The following is a 22885-nucleotide window of genomic DNA, read 5'->3' as shown; positions in this document are numbered from 1 at the left end:
AAGGTAATACAGTCTAGGTGAAGTTGGGCCCAAATACATGGACTTCTATGGGGCTATGGGTTTTTTTGGGCCCAATGACAGCGCCACAACAGGCCATTATATGAACATTAAAATCCCGATTTCCTTAGTGGCTTCACAAAATATCTGTCTGACTGCCCCCCTGGTAGCGTTACACTACATGTACTACCACTCCTAACCAGGACGTGGCAGCGGTCTTACCTTGTTCGCACTCGGCTCCGTATTTGGACCGATGGGAACAGATGTGACACGCCATGCCTTTGAAGGCTGGCTGACAGCTACATGAACCGTTTCCATGGATACCATCAAAACACTGGATGAGGTGAAAGATAAACAACAATCAGATTGCAGTGGGGAAAGGTTTGCCCTGCCCCCTCACTATATATAACACATTCCCGGGATTCACTGCATGTCTACTATTGTTGGGCATCGATGCTTGCATCATAGCTGGCCTTTTGATCTGTGTTTCACAAACTACATTCACTACTACTACTCCAACTATAATCTCTCAAGAACAGACTCCGAGCTGCGGTACTGACTCTTTCGGCAGGAACATTCAGAACGTGTATACATTGTTGTTAGTGGCAATGAAAACATATGCGCCCCACTGGAAGAGGAGGGCTGAGGGCAGACCAAACAGGCCAACATCCTGTTATCCACATTCTATTGGGCGCCGCCCCAGAGGCATATTCAAAAGAAACAAACTGCAAATGGTGCAGTTTTTTCCCTTTTTTGCCAATGATTGCTCCAACTATTACTAGAATTATACCTACGACTAGGGGTGGCACAGTGGATCAGCGGTTACTGGTTAATTCAAGCTGCTTCTTTTCACCTGACAGAGGGGAATTTCCCCGGCCGGACGTAGCGCGTGGAAGGAACACGTTATTCTGACCAGTTCCTTTCCCCTCCATCAGGCGCCCTGGCTGGCCAGGGGGAGGTAGTTTTAGAGACCAGGATTACTGCATGTTTTTGTGAGGGTATCTACCCTAGGGGACACGGGGAGAACATGCAAACTCCACACAGAAAGCCTAAATTAGTATCATCGGTAACACCTGTGAATGAAGTAGGGAAGGGCCCCGGATGTAGGAAGAGTTCTTTCTAAAACGGCTGCTGTGCATACAGTAGGCTACCCTATTGCCAAGGATTCATCAAGGTAGGTGGAGCAGATGTAGTAGCCTAGGTATGTAAGCATTGACTATTCGGGGTGAGAGCGACAATCATTCAGGGATATCACCTTGGAGTACTCCTTGAATACCATACTACTACTATTTGTGTCCAGGTAGCTCAATAGTAGAGCCTATTTATTCCATCTCCCATAAAATTATACGATTCTGGTTTCAATCCTGAAGTAATCTATATTTTATCTGATTGGATGGATAGACTTACTGTTCCTTTGTCATAGCAGGGATGCTGGAAGCCTCCAATACATGGTTTACAGTCTGGACCATAGAATCCTTTACAGCATTCTGCTACCTGACACACGCATGCATGCACGCGCACACGCTCACACACGCACACACACACACACACACACACACACACACACACACACACACACACACACACACGTTGTATATTAACATAGTATTTAACATGGTATACATGTTCATTTAACATGTATACATGTTCATTTAACATGTATACCAACTTGGTTGACTTGACAATAACTGCACTGGTCTCTCTGCAGTCTGCACCTCTTCTGCCCTATACTGTGAGCCTTTATACCTCTAGCCCTTGACCCTAGATTCTAAACTAAATCCTTAATCCTTAACCCCTGACAGTTAACCCCTTATCCTAAACCTAACCCTTAACCCTTAACACCTAACAATGACCCCAAACGATAATGTCAAAGACCACTCACATGCACGCACACGCACATACACATACAGTACATAGATCACACACATACGCATACGCACACACAGGAGTGTGTTACCTCAGTGGTGACGTTACAGTACTTGGCACAGCCCTTACTGAGAGAAGGGTCCAATGGTGATGTCACATAGGTGCAGCCAGTCAGATGACTGTCCTACAGACAGACAGACGGTAAAATTGTGCTCAGAACATCCTACTATAAATGCGCCACGTCTCTGTGTGTGTGTGTGTGTGTGTGTGTGTGTGTGTGTGTGTGTGTGTGTGTGTGTGTGTGTGTGTGTGTGTGCGGTTGTAATGCGTCGTAACTCGAGAACCGTTTGACCCACCGACTTCACATTCGACACATGTTCCACACCCCCGGACCCACACTTCTCCAGAACCACCACAAAAGGCTCTGCTCAGGCTCTGCCAGTGAGCCTAATGAGGCCAACTCCTTTCACCTGTGCAATTTCCAGCCTCTGCCTCAGCTAATTGAGGCTCAACCAATCAGGCTGCAGAGCCTGATTGGTTGAGCAGTGGGCCGAATTGATTGCCAAATACACTTTTCAGTTTGTAGTCTTCACACACAGGCACACACTGTACACAGATCTCCATGTGGGACACATACTGTACACAGATCTCCATGTGGGACACATACTGTACACAGATCTCCATGTGGGACACATACTGTACACAGATCTCCATGTGGGACACATACTGTACACAGATCTCCATGTGGGACACATACTGTACACAGATCTCCATGTGGGACACACACTGTACACAGATCTCCATGTGGGACACTGGCTGACGGGTGCTATGACAACGTATATCATTAGTTTCCCAAGTTGCATCGTTCCCAAGTAGGCCGGTGACTGCGGCTGCGACGGACACGTACAGGTCTAGTTATAAGAATAAGAATAATACTGTAGAAGAACATAATAGTTTATTTACCAGTTCGATGCTGCCTTCTGGACACTGTGTCTGATAGAGATAACTACAGCGAACACATGGACCCTGTTTCCAGGAAGAGAAAAAACATGAAGGTAAGATATCAATCCGGTACAGTAAGCACATGTGGTTTTAATCATCGCATTGTACATTGTAGGCTATATTATACATAATTTCTGGTATATACTGTATTGTACAGGATATAGTCACTAAGGTGACATTCAAAGCTTTGCTTTAAAACGAATTAAAACAACCAATTAATTTGCAATTAAAACGAATCCTGCTGCGCATTGTCAGAAAGTGCACGTGCACTTCGTTTGGCAGGTGTGAAGGCTCATTCGAATCCTAATGCGTATCAAAGAACCGCATTCTAGGCTACTCCGAGCAAAAACGGGGGTTTCGCTTCGCTTCCAATCGCACTTGATTACGATTCGGTGCAGGTGTGAATGCAATCCGCAGTAAATAAAGGAAGCAAATGTGGCGGGTGAGAAGCTGAACACAGTTGGAGACGGAGAAGGCATATTTTACGCAGCGCAAAGATGTCCCGTTACCGTGGATAGACGTGGTCGAATGAGGAGACTGAAGCCCTGAGCGAAATGAGGAAGAGTAGGCTACATTCATCAATTGCTTAAGGAAATACATAAAAACACTGCAGTGTAGCCTATTATAGCCTACAGAATATTCTGTCTGTCTGTCTGTCTGTCTGTGCGTGCCGTAAACATGGAGTGCTGTCACTGTGTGGGGACTGGGGAGCTGAATCAGTGCGCTCAGCGCTGTGCCTCCATGCCCAAACGAACAGTGCGTGGCGGCTGCGTGCAGGTCCAGTCCCAGACGGCACGACACATGCACGTTATGAGTGTAATTTTATCGCCATAGATTTCACTGTGTAGGCTAGTTTATGAATGGGATAAAGGCCTGCTGCGTTTCCAATTTCTGCGAATGACAGTGTGAAGGCAAACCACAGCAAATTAAATATGCAAGAATCCCAAATTCTCCACCCATACGCATTGAGTCTACCGAAGTATTAGGTGAGAATGTGACCTAAAGTGTGCTGTACATGAGATTAGGGTGCAGAGTATCATCACATGGTATATTATACATGAGATTAGGGTACAGAGTATCATCACATTGTACATGGTATATGAGATTCGGGTGCAGAGTATCATCACATTGTACATGGTATATGATATTAGGGTGCAGAGTATCATTGTACATTATATATTATACATAATTACCACAGTGATTTTACTCTGGATGACATCACAGCGATGAGGCAGGATTGGTTTGATGGAGGGCGGGACTAACAGGCCGCCCACCATATGGATGATCCCATTGGATGCCACGATGTTGGAACTCTCCAGAGTGGCGTTGATCTCCCCCAATAAAATCCTGCCCTGAGAGAACCAATCTGTCAGTCTGTCGCCTATACCGATACGTCTGGGGGAACAGCTAACAAACCTAACAGAACTAATCATATTACCTCCCAATATGAAGGACTGCCTTTTGATTAGTTCAGCAATGCAGGGTTATTTTTACTCTTAAATTGTTTCTGCCCACTATCCAACCCAATGCCATGCAATCTAATGTAATGTGATGTTTCTGCCCACTATCCAACCCAATGCCATGCAATCTAATGTAATGTGATGTTTCTGCCCACTATCCAACCCAATGCCATGCAATCTAATGTAATGTGATGTGATGGAGTGCAATCTGATGTGATGCAAAGGGATGTGATGCGAGTGCAGACGATAGCCGACATGAACTTGAGACTCCTGAATGGCCACTCTCCTGTCTATCATCAGGGTATTGAGCTCTGAAGTGTGGTTAGTTCCATTGTCACGCTGCAGTGTGTCTACGTAGGTGGTGCACCTCTTTCTCCTCCTAGCTGTGACTTGTGTTGGCTTCACGGGACAGTTTTGGGTGCGTGACAGTGGTTCATCCTTCTCTCTCTACAGGTCTGACTGGCCTTGTGTGTGAGCTGCTGGAGTCCTCTAGAGGTCCACCCATGTGCGGACCCCCAAAGTGATATGTATTTAGCCGCGGAAAAATATTTTTTGCCAGCGACCCCCATAAGAAAAGATTGTGGGTGTGGGGTTTGATTGACAGCATCTATTTCATTGCAGGGTGCTGGCCCCTCTCACTCAGGCACGCACAGACTAGGATACTTTAAATCATAAATTATAGAGTGCCATTTTCGGTTTAGATAAAACTCAGTTTTGTATTTGATCGGTTATTTTCCAAAGTTTTATTTGCTCCTCTAAATAATAAAGGAAATAGATGAGTAGTCAAGCCAGATAAAACAATAGAATACACATTAAACAGTACTTTTTTGCCCTAAATCCCCCAAAATGAGATTATTGTGATTAGTTTAGCTTGCAAGGTGATATAAGTTATGCCTGTATCAGTTTGTTCTTGTTATAGTCTGATTTGTGAGTCTACTGCCTATCATTGACACTACTGTATGCATAATAATAACAATAACTTACATCATCAGCCACTGTAATCCTGATGATCTGATTGGCCATCGTCTGGATCTGAGGAAGACTGGCCAACTGGTCTGCTGTCAACTAGACAGACAGACAGAGTTAGACTGGGTACTGGGTAGGTAGGTATAGGTAGTAGCCCAAGATTTAGACTCTCGTAGCGTTTTTTCTGACGTCATCACTCTCTACGAGAGTCTAAAGGCTTATTCATAGTCTGGATTTTCGGTGGTGAGGTGACCACCGGAGCTGAAATAACGTTGAGCGGTGGTGAGTAAAAACAGAGAGAAGGGCTGGAGCAGTGGCGGTGGTTTGCTCTTCACCGCGGCTCGTGACGTCATGTTGTAGTTCGGTGGCCACCTCACCACCAAAAATTCAGACTATGAATGAACCTTGAAGCGTTATTCATAGTCTGGAGTTTCATAGATAGATAGATCTTACTGCAGCATGGGAGAACATGTGATATTTCAGCATCTCCTGAAGTTTGTGTTGAGCCTGCATGGAGAAATGCAACACATGTGGGCTAATATTATTAGTCAGTAATACGAATAACACAAAAAAAATCACACCCGTGTGAAGTGAGGGGCGCTCTTATCATCATACATTCATCATATATCACATTCCGTGCTCAACCAATCAAATCATCACAAATGTCATTAGGCTTGAACAGAGCACCACTTTACTTTACACTTTTTTAAATAACATTTTTTATTACTCCTTATTACATGCAGTCTTGTTCAATTAACTGTTGCAGCCTTAGTTATCATGAGACGTTTTGAACAGAAACCCATCCATCCGTAAATGCTCTTACGTGGTTTAGCATGTAGATAATGCTCCCGTCCCTGGCTCTGTCTACAGCCTGGTTGGTGGGCACAAGCACAGTGAGGGGCCCCGGGCCCCGCAGAGGGAGGGGGGCCCCGCAGTTCTATAGGACCAACACACATACATAGACATAGAGTAGATCAGTGGTTCCCAAACTTTTTAGCTCGAGACCCAAAAGAGAAAGTAGACTTTTGCCCGGGACCCAAACTGACAGATCTGTTAGAACTTTCAGGTGACAATGACAATGCATACTTTTTTGGGAATGTTTTTGTAAAATGTTTTGAAATAATAATAATATATATATATAAATAAGTAAGAAACAAAAACTAAATGTGTCTGCGACCCACAAATTGGTCGTGACCCAGTTTTTGGGAACCAATGGATTAGATACAATACAACACAACACACATAGATTAGACACACAATATCTAGTAATTATACATAGAAGCTACAAGTACTGCGGGCTATAGTAGCCTACTGTAACGAGATGTAGTCAAATGCTAAGGGTCAAAAACAGAAGACCTCACGTGTAATTTAAGCTGACAAAGGTTGATCAATCAATCAATCCTACTTCTCGGAAAAATGGTTTTTAGCAACACATACTTGAATAAGCCATAACTGTTTGACACGATAATAACTCCACAACTTCCTTCTTAAAATGAAACTTTCTGACCACTCACTGCATTCTGAGATTATACAAAACAGTCTATACTCACATCAACCAGAGACAAGAAACGGTTGTATTTCTCATCTAGGGTCAGAATCTCTCCGATTGTCTTGTCAGCAAACTGGCAGGCAGGCAGGCCGGCAGGCAGGCAGGCAGGCAGGCAGGCCAGACAGACAGACAGACAGACAGACAGACAGACAGACAGACAGACAGACAGACAGACAGACAGACAGACAGACAGACAGACAGACAGACAGACCAAAAAGCTGACAAAAAATGCATTCTCGGGTGCAGTACTTGTTTAGACAGTTTTTGGTTAGACCAGTCATTAGTCCTACAACTACAACCTATGATCTCAAACCCTCACCCTAAACCTAACCTCCCACGGGGCAGCACACCTAAACCTAACCTTAACCCATGTCTAACCAATGACTAGTCTAAACTAAGTATGCACCCCCTCAGGTCGGGATACCAATTGGATAGAGAACTCACACAGGATATAGATTAAACAAGTGCAATTGGAAGCGATTGGAAGCAATTTGGAACTGGAACACTATCAAATTTAAGCTGATAAATGGGTACTCGCTACTGAATTTTGCAATCCACCTGGAAATATATATTTTTGTTCATTAAATGGAGTCTCCTGTTACTGAACAAACACTCTATGGCAATAATTACAATCAGAATATATAGTGTTTTAACCTTTAAAGAAATGTTGTTTTAACACAAAATAATATCATTTAATAATTCATACCATTTCCCTTCCTAGAAATGTAATGTCAAAAGTGCAAAAGTTGTCTTTGAAATGTAGTTGAGTGTATCCATTGTAAAGTACATTTTAAAATGTGCGCCGTTGTCTCACCTGTTCATCCAGCGGGCTACCAGGAAGAGGTTCACTGATTGTGATTGGCCGGTCGATGATGTGAATAATCCCATTGGATGCTGGGATGTTTGCCTGGAGGACAGTGTACAGTCTGCTGGGAGCCTGCAACAGGATGAACTGCTGTAGAAACGAACACACACACACTCATGTTATTTTTTCTTGAAGCGCGTGGAATGCTTTTATACCAATAAAGAAATAAAGTATTCTATGTTAGTTCCATCATGCAGATGTGTTGGGCGAGTGGTCGAGTTGGCACCAAAACATTGTGGGCACCTCAATGCTATTATAATTATTTCCCCCCCAAATTGTAAAACAAAAACTTTATGCTTTTTAGTGTGGAGTACGTACCGTCCGTAGATGTTACCTTGTTTCCCTTGTCCCTGGCTGTGAGTACCGTAGATGTTACCTTGTTTCCCTTGTTCCTGGCTGTGAGTACCGTAGATGTTACTGTAGATGTTACCTTGTTTCCCTTGTCCCTGGCTGTGAGTACCGTAGATGTTACTGTAGATGTTACCTTGTTTCCCTTGTCCTTGGCTGCGAGTACTGTAGATGTTACTGTAGATGTTACCTTGTTTCCCTTGTCCCTGGCTGTGAGTACCGTAGATGTTACTGTAGATGTTACCTTGTTTCCCTTGTTCCTGGCTGTGAGTACCGTAGATGTTACCTTGTTTCCCTTGTCCCTGGCTGTGATGCTGCCTCCGTCCAGGTTGAAGTCCTGACTCTCCAGCTGCTCATAGAGATGCTGACCCACCATCAGGTGGTTCTGGCACAGCGGAAACAGCCCTGCTTCTGTGTCATTCACTCCCTGAATGAAACATGCTGACGTTTACATCTACGCAGATTATGTCATATTTAAGGGCGCAACAGTTAAAGTGGCACAATGTCACTTTTTTTTTATTAATAAAAATATTAATTTGTCCAATCTGTATGGCAGATAAATGTTAACACAATATAAATTGAGGTGATTTTATTTTGTCCCTGCTCTTCCATTGAGACATTTGGATCGTGTCAAAGGTCATGTCTCACCTAAACACATATGACACCAATCTTGACCTGATTAGCTCCAGCTTTTATCGAACAAATCGATTTAACTGGTTCACAGTTTACACACACACACACACACACACACACACACACACAATATTCAACTAATTAAAAAAAGTAAAAGTAATTGATAGATTAATCACAAAACAACTCACATTGCATGAGACGTTGTTAGATGGCTGTTTTCACTATGCACAAAATAGAGATGCCAGTGTTAAAGTGGTTAATATTAAATTATCAGAACAATTATAATGTTATTTTTATTAGTATACTTAGTAAGAGCATAGAGCAGTATTAGTAGTTTTGCGATTAGTTTATTATTATTATTGATAACTTACAGACACAGGGATGAATGCAGTAAAAGGTCCAAGTTGAGTCAATCTGAGCTCACAGCCTTCCTCTGAAACATCATAATCACACAGTTTAATAATAATTCATTAATTCATGCATTAATATATTTATTTTGTATTATTTTTGTTGTTGTTATACAAAGATAACCCAAATATGAGAACAATATTATATAATAATGGTTATATAATATATAACCACACTGTCCTAAGCAACGTTAACAAGGAACATTTCACTTTTTTCAACATTTCCATATTATGGGTCCTCAATATTGCATTCTTCACCCAAAGAGTAGTTACATGCTCCTCCCAGTTCAGATAGATATAGGCTTCCTGAACCAGTGTACATTTTTTATTTAGTTTAGTCACATTCTTTTGAAAATAATTTCATTAACATTTAGTAATATTTTAGCCATCTGAAATGTTTTAGTTTTCGTCTAGTTTTAGTTGACTATATATCATTTGATGGAGTTGGTTTTGTCGGCACAAATGTATTTTGGTGGGCCTTGATAGCATCGTAATGGCTGATTTGACACTGATTTGATCTACAAGCTTGTATGTAGATGTTAGATCTGTTATTTTCAGAGCGCAACACCCGAGTGCAACCAAACGCAACAAATGACAAAATATTACTTCTTCACTAGTCCCTCGCTTTTTTGTTGGAGGTAGTCGACAAACATTTTTAGTCATCGTTTTAGTCGATGAAATTGATACTGTCCTGAACTATAGTTCATTTAGTCAGGACAAGGAAAGGTTCTGCGACCAGCACTCCGAAGCTCGGATTGAGTTAAATCACCTGCCTTTCAGAAGAAATGTCCGCTCGTTGGAAGGAGCATGTGTTGTGCTTTAGCAGTATTTTGTTTTTTTTGTGTGTTTTTTTCTTTTTTTTTTACCAGCAATGGCGTTCCTGACGGCGGCCGACAGCTTCCCTTGCAGCGGTCCACCATCTTTGTGTAGCTCCAACAACCGTCTCAACAGGTTACCATAGCAACGCATCCCATCCCCCACCTCATCATTAGCACATTCGCACCTGAGACAGACAGACAGACGTTCTAAACAAAAAGGTTTCCTCGTGGTGTTCGAGGATCTATTCCTGGTCCTCCATAATATCGTAATGTGTGCGCTGCGATGTGATGCATTGTGATGTCAGGTTGTAAGTGGTCCAGAAAGATACCAATTTTATCCAATCAGGATAGAGAACTCAGTCAGGATACGCATATTAAACAAGTGAAATGACATGAAGAAATTAGTAGACAAAATTGGAACCGGAACACTATCAAAATGAAGCTGATGAATGGGTTAATTAAGATGTGGAGAGAGTATAAATATATTGACAGTGCATTGTTCAAAGCCCGAACACAATCTATTGACTGATCATAATGTGCTCTGAAAATGCACACGTAAAAGGTTGAGAATGTTGACCAACAAGTGTAATGCTTTATTGGGTCATCCACTCACAGTTAACAGTCTTTCTGGAGGATGTACTGTAATTCTGAAAACTGTTAATAAATATTTCAATCAATCATACCACACCTATAGATGTGACCTACGTGTGTGTGTGTGTGTGTGTGTGTGTGTGTGTGTGTGTGTGTGTGTGTGTGTGTGTGTGTGTGTGTGTGTGTGTGTGTGTGTGTGTGCGTGCGTGCGTGCGTGCGTGCGTGCGTGCGTGCACCTGGGTTGTCCATCCAGACCAGTGTGACAGGTGGCTGTGGGGTGACAGGGGTTTGATGAACAGGCAGGAATCACATGACAGCCCAGCTGTACGGAGGACGAGTCCACAGGACTCATGCCTACCATACACTGACAACTAGACTAGAGAGGGGAGGGGGGGGGGGGGAGGGTGAGGGATGAGGGAGAAAGAGAGAGATAGGGAGAGGTACTAGTTAAATTCATGTGACTAGTATGACTACGGGTAATAAAACAGCAGTTGATGTTATTAAAGTGAGACCGACATGCCGGGAAGAGGCGCACGCACACACGCACGCATGGACACGTACCTTGTTGGGTCCCTTAAAGACACAGACAGTGGAGTTGAGGGCACAGCCACCATTGTCGGTGGAGCACGGGTTTATGGGGGCGCAGATCTTTCCGTCGCCGCGGTAACCCTGTTTACAGGCACATTTGACCTTTGACCCCGAGGCTGAGCACTCTGCATTCACGTCACAGTCCCCCTGTGAACACACACCTGGATGGACAGACAGACAGACAGACACAGACACAGACACAGACACAGACACAGACACAGACACAGACAGACAGACAGACAGACAGACAGACAGACAGACAGACAGACAGACAGACAGACAGACAGACAGACAGACAGACAGACAGACAGGCCACTGTTAAGATGTTATACATTTGTTGTTGTATATTTTTGATCATCTTAATCTCTATGTGCCATCACGTGACAGACAGACAGACAGACAGACAGACAGACAGACAGACAGACAGACGTTTACTTGGACAGGTGTTCTTGGAGGTCTTGCGGTGTCCAGGCAGACAGTCACACACAGCGGCGTCTCCCACTGTTTTACAGTAGGAATAACTGCTGCAGTTCTTACAGCCCGCACTCACTGCACGACACAACACAACACAGTACACTTATGTTACATAATGCACAATGTACACTTATGTTATATAAATCAAATACACAACACAAACAATAACACACACGTAGTATAGTCATCATGTGCGTGTGTCATAGCAGAGGTGCTCAGATTATGGGTCAGGACCAGAGTGAGGTCACGGGAAGATTGACAACTGACAACTGTAATTGTTGAGAACCACTGCATAAATAATACTGTTTAATAGTGCTGTGATCAGAGCGAGGCGAGGTCACCTTGGTCACATCGTGGCCCGCTGTATGGAGGCTGGCAGTAACACTCTCCATTTCCCTCTGGGCCGCTGTTACACACTCCATTCACACAGTCACACTCTGGAGAGAGAGAGAGAGAGAGAGAGAGAGAGAGAGAGAGGCACAGACAGACAGACAGACAGACAGACAGACAGACAGACAGACAGACAGACAGACAGACAGACAGACAGACAGACAGACAGACAGACAGACAGACAGACAGACAGACAGACAGGCCACTGTTAAGATGTTATACATTTGTTGTTGTATATTTTTGATCATACATGTGCCATCACGTGACAGACAGACAGACAGACAGACAGACAGACAGACAGACAGACAGACAGACAGACAGACAGACAGACAGACAGACAGACAATTGTCATGGTGACATACGTTTGTCGCAGCTGGGTCCATAGGTGTTTAGGTTCTGACATTTCTCACAGGAAATCCCAGAGAAACCCTCCTACAAAATATACAAGGCCATACTGTACAAATCAAATGAAAATGATCATAACATCAACAACATTTACCGTATAAAGAGAAATAAATAAAATAGGATTTCACGGTTCACCTCACTTTCACCTTGAATTTGTGTTGTGTATTGTTCCCATTTGTCATAGCTCAGGCTCAGGCTATGGCAAAGATTGGAGGCAGGAGACGAAGTAAAAGTGTAACAGAACTGTCTATTTATTATAAAATAGGCCTAATGCCAGGATACTAAGGCATGAACTGGAGAACTGAAATAACATAAGGCTATAAGGATCCTATGAGGTGTGGAGTCAGTAATCAGTGGTTTAAGTGTGGGTGTGTGAGCCATAGTGTGGTGTGTGTGTGTGTGTGTGTGTGTGTGTGTGTGTGTGTGTGTGTGTGTGTGTGTGTGTGGATGGAAAGAATATCTCAAAACATAAAGAACACAAAAGGCATGGATAACAAGCATGGGAGTGGAGGCACAGGCATGCCTCCTCTGGATCTCTCTGAATGAATGGCAGTATTGCAACGTGTTGTGTAAGTGTTCTCAGCCCACCCAGACCTCTAAACCAGGTGTTCCCAAACTTTTTTGGACCAGGTACCCCTTTTGGGGTAGATATTTTTCCAGGTACCCCCTCATCCTCGCAACACGGATAACAATATATTTACAACCACAAGCAGTGTTTCCTGCAGGAAAAAGCTTTGGCATGGTGCTGGGCACAGGCCGCAATTTTAAATGTAGACGTCTAAATGTAGACGTCTAAATGTAGACGTCTAAATGTGTACGTCTTCTCTTATGGGGGTCCCTGGCATATCTTTTCAAATGGGGGTCCACAGGCTAAGTAGTGTCAATTTGGGGGTCCTTGACATGAAAAAGTTTGGGAACCACTGCTTTAAACACTTTAGCACTTTATGAACATGAACAAAATAGATGGGTCCCCCCTGGAACTCCTCGCAGGTACCCCTGGGGGTCCCCGGACCCCACTTTGGGAACCACTGCTCTAAACCACCCATCTGACCACCGTCTGCGGCACAGGAGGATTTGAACACGTTGCAATACTGCCATTCATTCAGAGAGATCCAGAGGAGGCAGGCCTGATGCCTGTGCCTGTGCCTGATGCCTATTAAACACACCCATCTGCCTAACTCAATTAATTGCTGCTTTCCTGGTGCCACGATCCCAGTTCTTCTTGATAAACTCCCCAGCCTCATACAGTCACTCCCACCATCCGTCTCTAAACTCATAATCCACATAGGAACAAATGACACCGGACTCCGCCGCTCGGAGCAGATAAAAGGCGACTTTCTACGCTTTGTTGATGTCCTCCTATAGCCCCATATGTGCCCTCTCCCTACGCTCATTCTGTACAGAATGAGCGTAGGGAGAGGGCACATGGGGCTAAATGTCCTCCAAGGTAGTGGATTATCCTTCTTCATCTCGGGTCCCATCCCACGCTTCCGTTGTGGCGATGAGAGATTCAGTAGAATCGCCAGCCTGAACACATGGCTACACCGTCTCTGCCGCACCCACAAACAATCTTAACTACATTGACAATTTCAATCTGTTCTGGGGCCGCACGTCCTTCTTCAGCAGTGATGGGCTTCATCCAAATAAACTTGGTAGCAAAGTTTTAGCAGCTAATTTAATCATCGGTCTCCGTTACATTCCCCTAGACCTGTCAACAGACTCAACACTGTCCATCGTTCAGTCCAATGTTGTGACGAATTGACTTCCCAAGTTCCCCCCGGTCCCGGCCCCCAGCATAATAGTTCTGCCCCTTTCCCTACACCTCTCCATTCTGGGCTCGGACCAAATCACCTTCACGCATTGTCATCATCACCCCCTCTCCCTCTCCCCCCCCGCCCTCCTCCTCCCTCCACCGTCCCCGCAGAAACGCTAGAGGGCGATAAAGGACCCTTTTTCCATGAATGAAATGGACAATATCTTCTACACTATAGAGGTATTCATATCTTACACCTAAATATAAATAGCTTAAAATGTCCCACCAAAATATCGGAAGTTAGAAACATGTTCGGGAATGGGAAAGTGGACATTCTCTCATTCTCTGAAACAAAACTGGATGACTCTGTACAAGATGCAGAAATTGAGATACATGGGTACCTACACTATATCATTAGAAGGACCGAGATCGCTCAGGGGGTGGGGTGTGCATATATATAAGATCAAATATTAACTACAATGTGCTCTTGGAACCAGGTATAAACACAGAATCTGTCTGGGTCAAAATATTTTCCCCCAAATCCAAACCCCTATTTGGAGCAATATACAGACCACCCGATCAAAATCATTTTTATGATGTAATTGAACAGGATATCAAAGTAATAGGACATTCTGAATTAATTATTCTCTGCGACTTCAACACCAGTGTTCACCAAAAAAAACAATACATTCAAACAATTTACCAAATTCTGTAACCTGCATAGCCTCACACAATTAATACAACACATTACAAAACCAGCCTCTAAATCAACCATTGACCTGATTCTGTCATCAGACCCGTCCAGAATCACAAAAAGTGGGGTAATAGAGAGTAGTTTAAGCGACCATAACATCATATTTTGCACCCGAAAAATTCATAAATCCGCAGTTCATTGTCACACTAGCCTACAGTCAAAAACAGATCCATGAAACATTATACCAGTGAAGCTCTCATAGAAGCTCTTGATAAAATAGACTGGTCAAATATCCTAGATTGCACATCTGTTGATGAAACATGGACCAGATTCAAAGATTTTTTTGGATATTCTGGATAGTATTGCCCCGACAAAAACGGTAAGGGTCAAAGCCCATACAGAGCCTTGGATGAAAGGGGAAATATTGAATGCCATCAAGCTACGAAATACAGTTTACTCAGAATATAACAAAAACAAAAACGATCAATCACATGAAAAATACAAAAAGCAACGCAATGTAGTAAAAAGCCTCATTTCAAAAGCCAAAAAAACTTCATAAATGAGAACATTGAATCAAACAAAAAACATCCTGAAAAACTCTGGGAGGCTTTAAATAAATTAGGGTGTAGCAATAAACTTCAAACCAAATCCTCAAACTTCTCCATTATTTCAAGCGGCTCCATTATCACAGACAAAACAAATTGTAGCAAACAGTTTTAATAATTTCTTCACTAACATTGCCACCCAGTTGGTAAATAAACTCCCCCCGCATTCAGGCCTGTACAGTGCTGAACACATCAAAACCTACTACTTAAAATTAGGGGCCCAACAAGATTCCTTTTCAATACAACCAGTAGGAAACGAAGAGGTGTTGAAAAAGCTCATGGCCCTTCAGCCAAACAAGGCCACTGGCTATGACAATATCCCCAGCAGATTCCTCCGAGACGCTGCTGTCTCCATAGCACCAATCATAGCCCACATAACAAATGTATCCATCAGCCAATGCTATGTCCCAAAGGAACTGAAGATGGCACGAGTAATCCCCCTATTTAAGAAGGGAAGCAAATTAGATACTGGGAACTACCGCCCTGTATACATCCTTCTACATCTAAGGTCATAGAGAGATTAATTTATGAACAGATCAACAGCTACCTAAACGAACGCAACCTGCTGTTCGAGTTCCAGTCTGGATTCAGAACATCCCACTCCACTGACACCTGCCTATTGTACTTACACGACTACATCAAGCGTGAGGTAGATTCGGGCAAGTACTGTGGCATGGTCATGCTGGACCTCCAAAAAGCGTTTGACACTGTTAACCACTCAATCCTACTTGACAAACTGGAGGCGATAGGATTTACTAGTACATCAGTACGCTGGATGAAATCCTACCTTGAGGGTAGAGAACAAATGGTGGACATAAATGGAACCTCCCCCCTCTCAGTGAACTAAGGGGTGCCCCAAGGAAGCATACTAGGGACACTATTATTTCTATTATACATTAACGACATGAGTGCTGCCTGTAATTGTAAACTGTTCCTGTTTGCAGACGACTCAGCACTCCTGATTTCGGGAGAACACAAAATACAGGTTGAGGAGGCACTCAGCTCAGAACTCACCAATATCCGAACTTGGCTTACAGATAACAAACTCTCATTACATTTAGGTAAAACAGATTCCATCCTCTTTGGGTCCAACCATTCCCAGGTTAATTGTAAAGGATTTTAAGGTCAGTATTGATGACATAGTAATAGCCAACAAAGAAGAGGTTACATATCTGAGCTGTATCCTGGACAATAAACTGACGGGTGAAGACATGGCAACAAGAGCGATCAAAAAAGTAAATCAGAGAACAAGATTCTTGGGCAGAATCTCCACATTTGTTAACAAGACGGCTCTCAGGACACTAGCTGGAGCTCTCATTCAGCCCTTATTTGACTATGCATGCACCTCCTGGTATTCCAACATCTCAATGTCACAAAAAAATAAGCTCCAGACCTCCCAAAACAAATTAATCTGACTTTTACTAGGATTAGGGCCCATGACCCACCTCTGTGCAACACAATTTGATAGTATAGGTTGGCTCAGTATTGAGGACAGAGTTAAACAACTGAAAATGGGACTAGCATTCAAGATTGTAAATGCAGCTCTGCCGTCCATGCCCACAGTGCCCATTTACTTGACTGATTACCTCAAAAAGGTGAGCAACTCCCACAGCCATAATACAAGAGGGAGTGTAAATAATGATCTGGTACCACCCATTTTCAGAACAAATATGGGTAAATTCACATTTCACAGCACTGCCACTCAAGTGTGGAATGCCCTGCCCCCTTCCCTCAAAACAAGCAGATCACTGGTTTCCTTTAAAAAGGGTCTGAAAACTCACCTGTCACTGTCATCAGGTCAAAGGGAGAGAAGGTGATTGGCTCCCCCCCCCCCCCTTTTTTATGTTTTATTAATGTATTTATATATTCCAACCTGTACATATACTGTAGATTTAGCGTGTTTGAGAAACGTATTGTTTGTTGTCACTGTTGTCATTATGAATGAATGCATGAGACCCGAATGGAAACAAGACCGCAAGGTCTTTCTTCGGTACCGTCCTTTTGGACCAATGCTGTGCTTGACTGTACCCTGTACTGTTTGCATCAAATTGTCAATTTTGCATCAATCAATCAAAAAACAGTGGTGTGCCGCATGCATTTTCAGAGCATGTTTATTTAATTGGTCAATCAATCAATTGTGTTTGATTTGATCAATGGAACTAAGATTAGTTTAAGTTCCTAGTTCCTGGTTGAATTAAGTTAGTTCCTGCATGGTTAAGGTTTTGGGATCACACGAAAACTCATTTTCAAGGTTTTAATATAGTGTGTGTGTGTGTGTGTGTGTGTGTGTGTGTGTGTGTGTGTGTGTGTGTGTGTGTGTGTGTGTGTGTGTGTGTGTGTGTGTGTGTGTGTGTGTGTGTGTGTGTGTGTGTGTGTGTGTGTGTGCGTGCGTGCGTGCGGAAGGGTGTTGATTCTTACCTCACAGACACAGGTTCCGTTGCCCAGTTCTCCATCTAGACACGTCCCATGGAAGTTACACACCTTCCCCAACGAACTGGGACACCCTGGACACACAGACACACAAATGCACGTACGCGTGCATGCATGCACACACACACACACACACACACACACACAGATGGACAGACACAGGCAGACATGATAGCTTTCGCCTTTCTTTACATTGTATTATTTACAATACATGACTATTTAACCTGTGGTTTGTTGACTAGAGTTCATGTCATTTACTCAGATCTTACACTTGGAACTCACTCTTGATAAAATCGTCGGATAAATACCTACTGTACATTGCGTGCGTGCCTGCATGCGTGCATGTGTGCGTGTGTGCGTACGTGGGTGCGTGCGTGCGTGCTTGAGTGTGACTCACGAAGACACAGTGGGCCCCAGTGATCAGGACAGCAGTGTGTCTTCAGGATGATTCTGCTGCAGGTGTGTCTGCAGCCTGGAAGCTCCACCCCAATGTCGCTCCTATATACCGCGTATCTACACACAACGCAATCACACAGCTGTTCATTACATGACATTAACCAGAAGTTGGTGCCCAAGAGTATAGAATGTACTTCTGGGGCTGTAACTTTCATTGAGTTATAATATACATAGTGTATATTACAGTATAACTCAAATTTTCATATCAAGGTCCATTATTTATTTGGCATTTGAACCATATATAGACCACCATTTAATAAGGCTAAATTGATTTAGCTAGCCTCAGTTTAGCCTCAAAATTATTTTGTTGTCGTTGGATAAGATTTTGTCCACTTTTCTATGATACAGAGGAGAGACAACAGGCATGACACATTGGTCAAAATAACAATTCTTCTACTTTCTCTAATCGTGTAGACTTCTTGAAAATTACTGTACTGCAGGTGTTTAACAATAATTTAACTGAGTGTAAAATAAAATCATTTGCTTTCATTTTACACTCTCAAGAGTTAAAGATCTATAAGGGTCTATTTGGTTACCAAGTCTCCCAATCATTTAGCTGGGGACCACCTGGAACCCCCTCAAGGACCACTGGTTGAAAACCACTGGTCTATGCTGTACCTGCAGTCGGCCACGCCCATGCCAGTGCTTGTCTTGGTGAAGGGGGCGGGGCAGGAGGAAGTGTAAGAGGCTGCACAGGAAGTGCAGGTGGTGTGGTGAATCAGTGTCTGCTCTACATCACAGCGACCCGGAGCCTGTTGACAGTGTGGACACTGAATGTTACATTCATTTAGAGGATTAAGGAAACTGCAAAGAAGTGTCCCATATTCAATGGATCCAAATATTGTACTTTTACTCCACTACATTTACTGTATCTGAAAACTTTACTTACTAACCCTAATGGGTCCATTTGGCTCCATTTGTACACTCAGAGTTAAATCAACATTGATTTTACAATATAAATTGGGGTCTCAGAGATATAAATGCCACTAAATGGGAGTCCATACAGTATATGCATGTCAAACTGGTGGTCCTTGAAATTAAACATGTTGAGAATCACTGCTATAGAGCCGTAAAAATCGTATCTCTTATGGGGGTCCCTGGCATATCTCTTCAAATGGGGGTCCGCAAGCTGATGATTAGTGTCAATTTGGGGGTCCTTGACATGAAAAGGTTTGGGAACCACTGCTGTAGAGTATGTACATTGTACATCTGAATGTTCTGGTACCCAATCACTGCCATGTTTGAAACAATGGCCTGCATGCTGTCATGTGACGTTCTACATGTGCTTTGATTGGTCCATCCGTTTCAATGGTTACTAGGGGCGGTGGAGGAGGTATACAGTGCTGGTGCTGTAGTGTACAGCCTATAATATTATAGTCATTATTATAGGATTTGGGTGTCCTTATTAAGGACCAGGGACCCCTTGTCACATACAAAATGTGTGTGTGTGTGTGTGTGTGTGTGTTAAATATTTCAAACATATTCTACATTTTCTTTTAATTATTGCAAATATACTATATGTGTATGTATGGTTAAAGTGGTGTGTGTGTGTGTGTGTGTGTGTGTGTGTGTGTGTGCGCGTGTGTGTGCGTGTGCGTGTGCGTGTGTGTGTGTGTGTGTGTGTGTGTGTGTGTGTGTGTACCTGTGTTTGAGCCGTGCAGCAGGACACACAGAGCAGCAGCAGTAGCAGCAGCGGTGGCAGCATGCTGGACGGGAGTCGTACCGACAACCTGCCTTCAACTCCCCTCATTAGTAAGTCCAACAGAGCCTTGTTGTTGCTTGTTCCTCCACTGAATGGAAGTGAAACGTCTGTGTGGTGTCTGGTACGTCTCTCCTCCCCTCTGTAGCCCCTCGCTCTCTCCCCCTCTCTCCCCCCCCCCCCCCTCTCTCTCTCTCTCTCTCTCTCTCTCTCTCTCTCTCTCTCTCTCTCCAGAGGGAAAACAATTTCTGGTGGTGGAGTGAGAACCTCCTTATCTCCTCTCCTCCTCTCTCACACTCCCAACGTAAATACACACACACACACACACACACACACACACACACACACACACACACACACACACACACACACACACACTGAGAGAGAGAGACAGGAAGGTTGGTCAGTTTCCTGGTTTTTCCAGTGTTTGGACGGAAATCCTGTGTCAGCTCTCACACACACACACACACACACACACACACACACACACACACACACACACACACACACACACACACAGGGAGGCCACATACATGGAGCTGCCCGGCATATGCCTTGCAACTCCATGCCAGCCTATACCTGTCTACGGCTCACAATCCTGTCTGTCTGTCTGTCTGTCTGTCTGTCTGTCTGTCTGTCTCAGTAGTGTTGTATAAAGTAAGTAGCTCATCACTTGGAGGAACATTCATAGTGTTATGTTGATATAGAATGTAAACCATAGTCATGAGTCATGACCCCTGACATGTTAAAACCACACACACACACACACACACACACACACACACACACACACACACACACACACACACACACACACACACACACACACACACACACACACACACACACACACACACACACACACACACACACACACATTTATACCTTGAATTAATATACCAGTGAGGACATAAATATCTTAGGATGCCAATTTTATAGATTTTATAGATTTTTACAATCCTTTGCCAATTTTAACCGTACGACTGAAGCCGTAAACAGGTCTGTTTACTGTAAACGACAAGTACTGTATATCAGCCATATCTCCAACCCCAAACCCTATAAGCCTAACCTCTAAAAGGAAAATGATCCTCACAATGTCTATTTCTCAAATTATAATATATTTGTGTATTTGTGGGGACACTTGGTATAACAAGTACACAGTCACACAGTCACACGCATGTATGCACACAAAGTCAGTCAGACTGACACGCAAGAAGCATGTTGTTTTGTCCTGTTTTGTCTTTTACCACATGAACCCTGTTATCGGCCTAACAAACATTCAACAAAAATAGCAGATCTAAGCTCGTAGATCTTGTAGATCTGCTATTTTCGGCAATACCATTTAGTATAGACAAAGAGAGGAGGAGCCCAGAGCCCACGGGGCTAGTGTTTAAATCTTAGTGTTTATTGTTTATTGTTTTCCGGTTCGTGCTATGTTTGATTTCACAGCACTGTGGTCAGTGGTTGTTGTTTTAAAGTGTGATTTCACAGCACTGTGGTCAGCGGTTGTTGTTTTAAAGTGTGATTTCACAGCACTGTGGTCAGTGGTTGTTGTTTTAAAGTGTGATTTCACAGCACTGTGGTCAGCGGTTGTTGTTTTAAAGTGTGATTTCACAGCACTGTGGTCAGCGGTTGTTGTTTTAAAGTGTGATTTCACAGCACTGTGGTCAGCGGTTGTTGTTTTAAAGTGTGATTTCACAGCACTGTGGTCAGCGGTTGTTGTTTTAAAGTGTGATTTCACAGCACTGTGGTCAGCGGTTGTTGTTTTAAAGTGTGATTTCACAGCACTGTGGTCAGCGGTTGTTGTTTTAAAGTGTGATTTCACAGCACTGTGGTCAGTGGTTGTTGTTTTAAAGTGTGATTTCACAGCACTGTGGTCAGCGGTTGTTGTTTTAAAGTGTGATTTCACAGCACTGTGGTCAGCGGTTGTTGTTTTAAAGTGTGATTTCACAGCACTGTGGTCAGTGGTTATTGTTTTAAAGTGTGATTTCACAGCACTGTGGTCAGAGGTTGTTGTTTTAAAGTGTGATTTATGACCCTTAGCAGGTCTGTAATTCGGAGAGTGTACAAATGGAATCACGTTTTATCTTTGGTACCCCAAACTGCACTGTCAAATGATCTGTTCATTTAACTCAGTGTACAAATGAAACCCCAGAGGACCCCAAAAAGGGTCCCTTTTGGTTCCATTTGTACACTCTGAGTTACAGCCCTAAAGTGTCCACCCATGAACCCCTAGTGCTCCCCAGACACAACGTTGAGAAACAGTGAAAACAGATCTATTTGACAGTGGTGGATGTACTTAAGTACAATGTTGAGGTATTTGTACTTTACTTATACTTTACTAATATTTCCAATTTCAAATACTGTTACTTCTGCTCCACTACATCTCACAGCCAAAATCTTTACTTTTACTCCACTACAATTATTTGAAAACTTTAGATACTACGGTAGTTACTATTTTATTTTGTTTAGAAAACATACATTAACCACTTCAGCCCTATACATTCTGGTCATTTGAAAATAGCAGATACAAGCTCACACTGCATCGTCGCATTGTGAGCTTGTAGATCAGCTATTTTCAAAAGATTTTGTACACATTTTGAAATGGGACATTCTGCAATATGAGTACTTTTACTTAAGTACATTTTGCTGCCAGTACATTTTTAACACAGGACTTCTACTTGTAACAGAGTACATAGCAGGATTTATACTTTTACTTAAGTAAAACATTTGAGTACTTTTTCCACCACTGCTGGTGACAGAGGTGATGAGTGTCCACAAGACATGGATTAAAGTTCATTTAGATTCCATAGAGTCTATAGAATCTAAATTAACTTTAATCTATGGCATAGACTGTCTTTTATGGAAGCATGTTGTAACCAAAAATAG

At 43.1% G+C, this 22885-nt stretch overlaps 1 protein-coding gene across 1 annotated transcript in view; it reads right to left on the bottom strand.

The window, feature by feature from the left end:
• Nucleotides 1–20113, bottom strand: part of stab1 (stabilin 1) — a 61556-nt gene extending 41443 nt beyond the window's left edge. The window contains exons 1-22 of the mRNA XM_080787338.1: nt 19940–20113; nt 18916–19049; nt 18239–18354; nt 17830–17915; nt 12317–12386; nt 11906–12001; nt 11526–11639; nt 11064–11251; nt 10739–10878; nt 9960–10096; nt 9058–9119; nt 8340–8480; nt 7655–7795; nt 6842–6913; nt 6115–6228; nt 5745–5798; nt 5310–5390; nt 4059–4217; nt 2827–2889; nt 1955–2047; nt 1405–1491; nt 220–331 (exon numbers count right to left, since the gene is read on the bottom strand). Coding sequence (XP_080643464.1) covers nt 220–331; nt 1405–1491; nt 1955–2047; nt 2827–2889; nt 4059–4217; nt 5310–5390; nt 5745–5798; nt 6115–6228; nt 6842–6913; nt 7655–7795; nt 8340–8480; nt 9058–9119; nt 9960–10096; nt 10739–10878; nt 11064–11251; nt 11526–11639; nt 11906–12001; nt 12317–12386; nt 17830–17915; nt 18239–18354; nt 18916–19049; nt 19940–20047 — 2368 coding nt within the window. The 5' untranslated portion in view covers nt 20048–20113. The remainder of the gene's footprint in view (nt 1–219; nt 332–1404; nt 1492–1954; nt 2048–2826; nt 2890–4058; nt 4218–5309; nt 5391–5744; nt 5799–6114; nt 6229–6841; nt 6914–7654; nt 7796–8339; nt 8481–9057; nt 9120–9959; nt 10097–10738; nt 10879–11063; nt 11252–11525; nt 11640–11905; nt 12002–12316; nt 12387–17829; nt 17916–18238; nt 18355–18915; nt 19050–19939) is intronic.
• Between the last annotated feature and the right edge of the window lie 2772 nt (nt 20114–22885).

This window comes from Protomyctophum bolini, assembly GCF_963924005.1.
Source record: "Protomyctophum bolini genome assembly, chromosome: 2".
Taxonomy (NCBI): Eukaryota; Metazoa; Chordata; class Actinopteri; order Myctophiformes; family Myctophidae; genus Protomyctophum; species Protomyctophum bolini.
The sequence above is the reverse complement of the archived record's forward strand: the minus strand, read 5'-3'. Positions and strand labels throughout refer to the sequence as shown.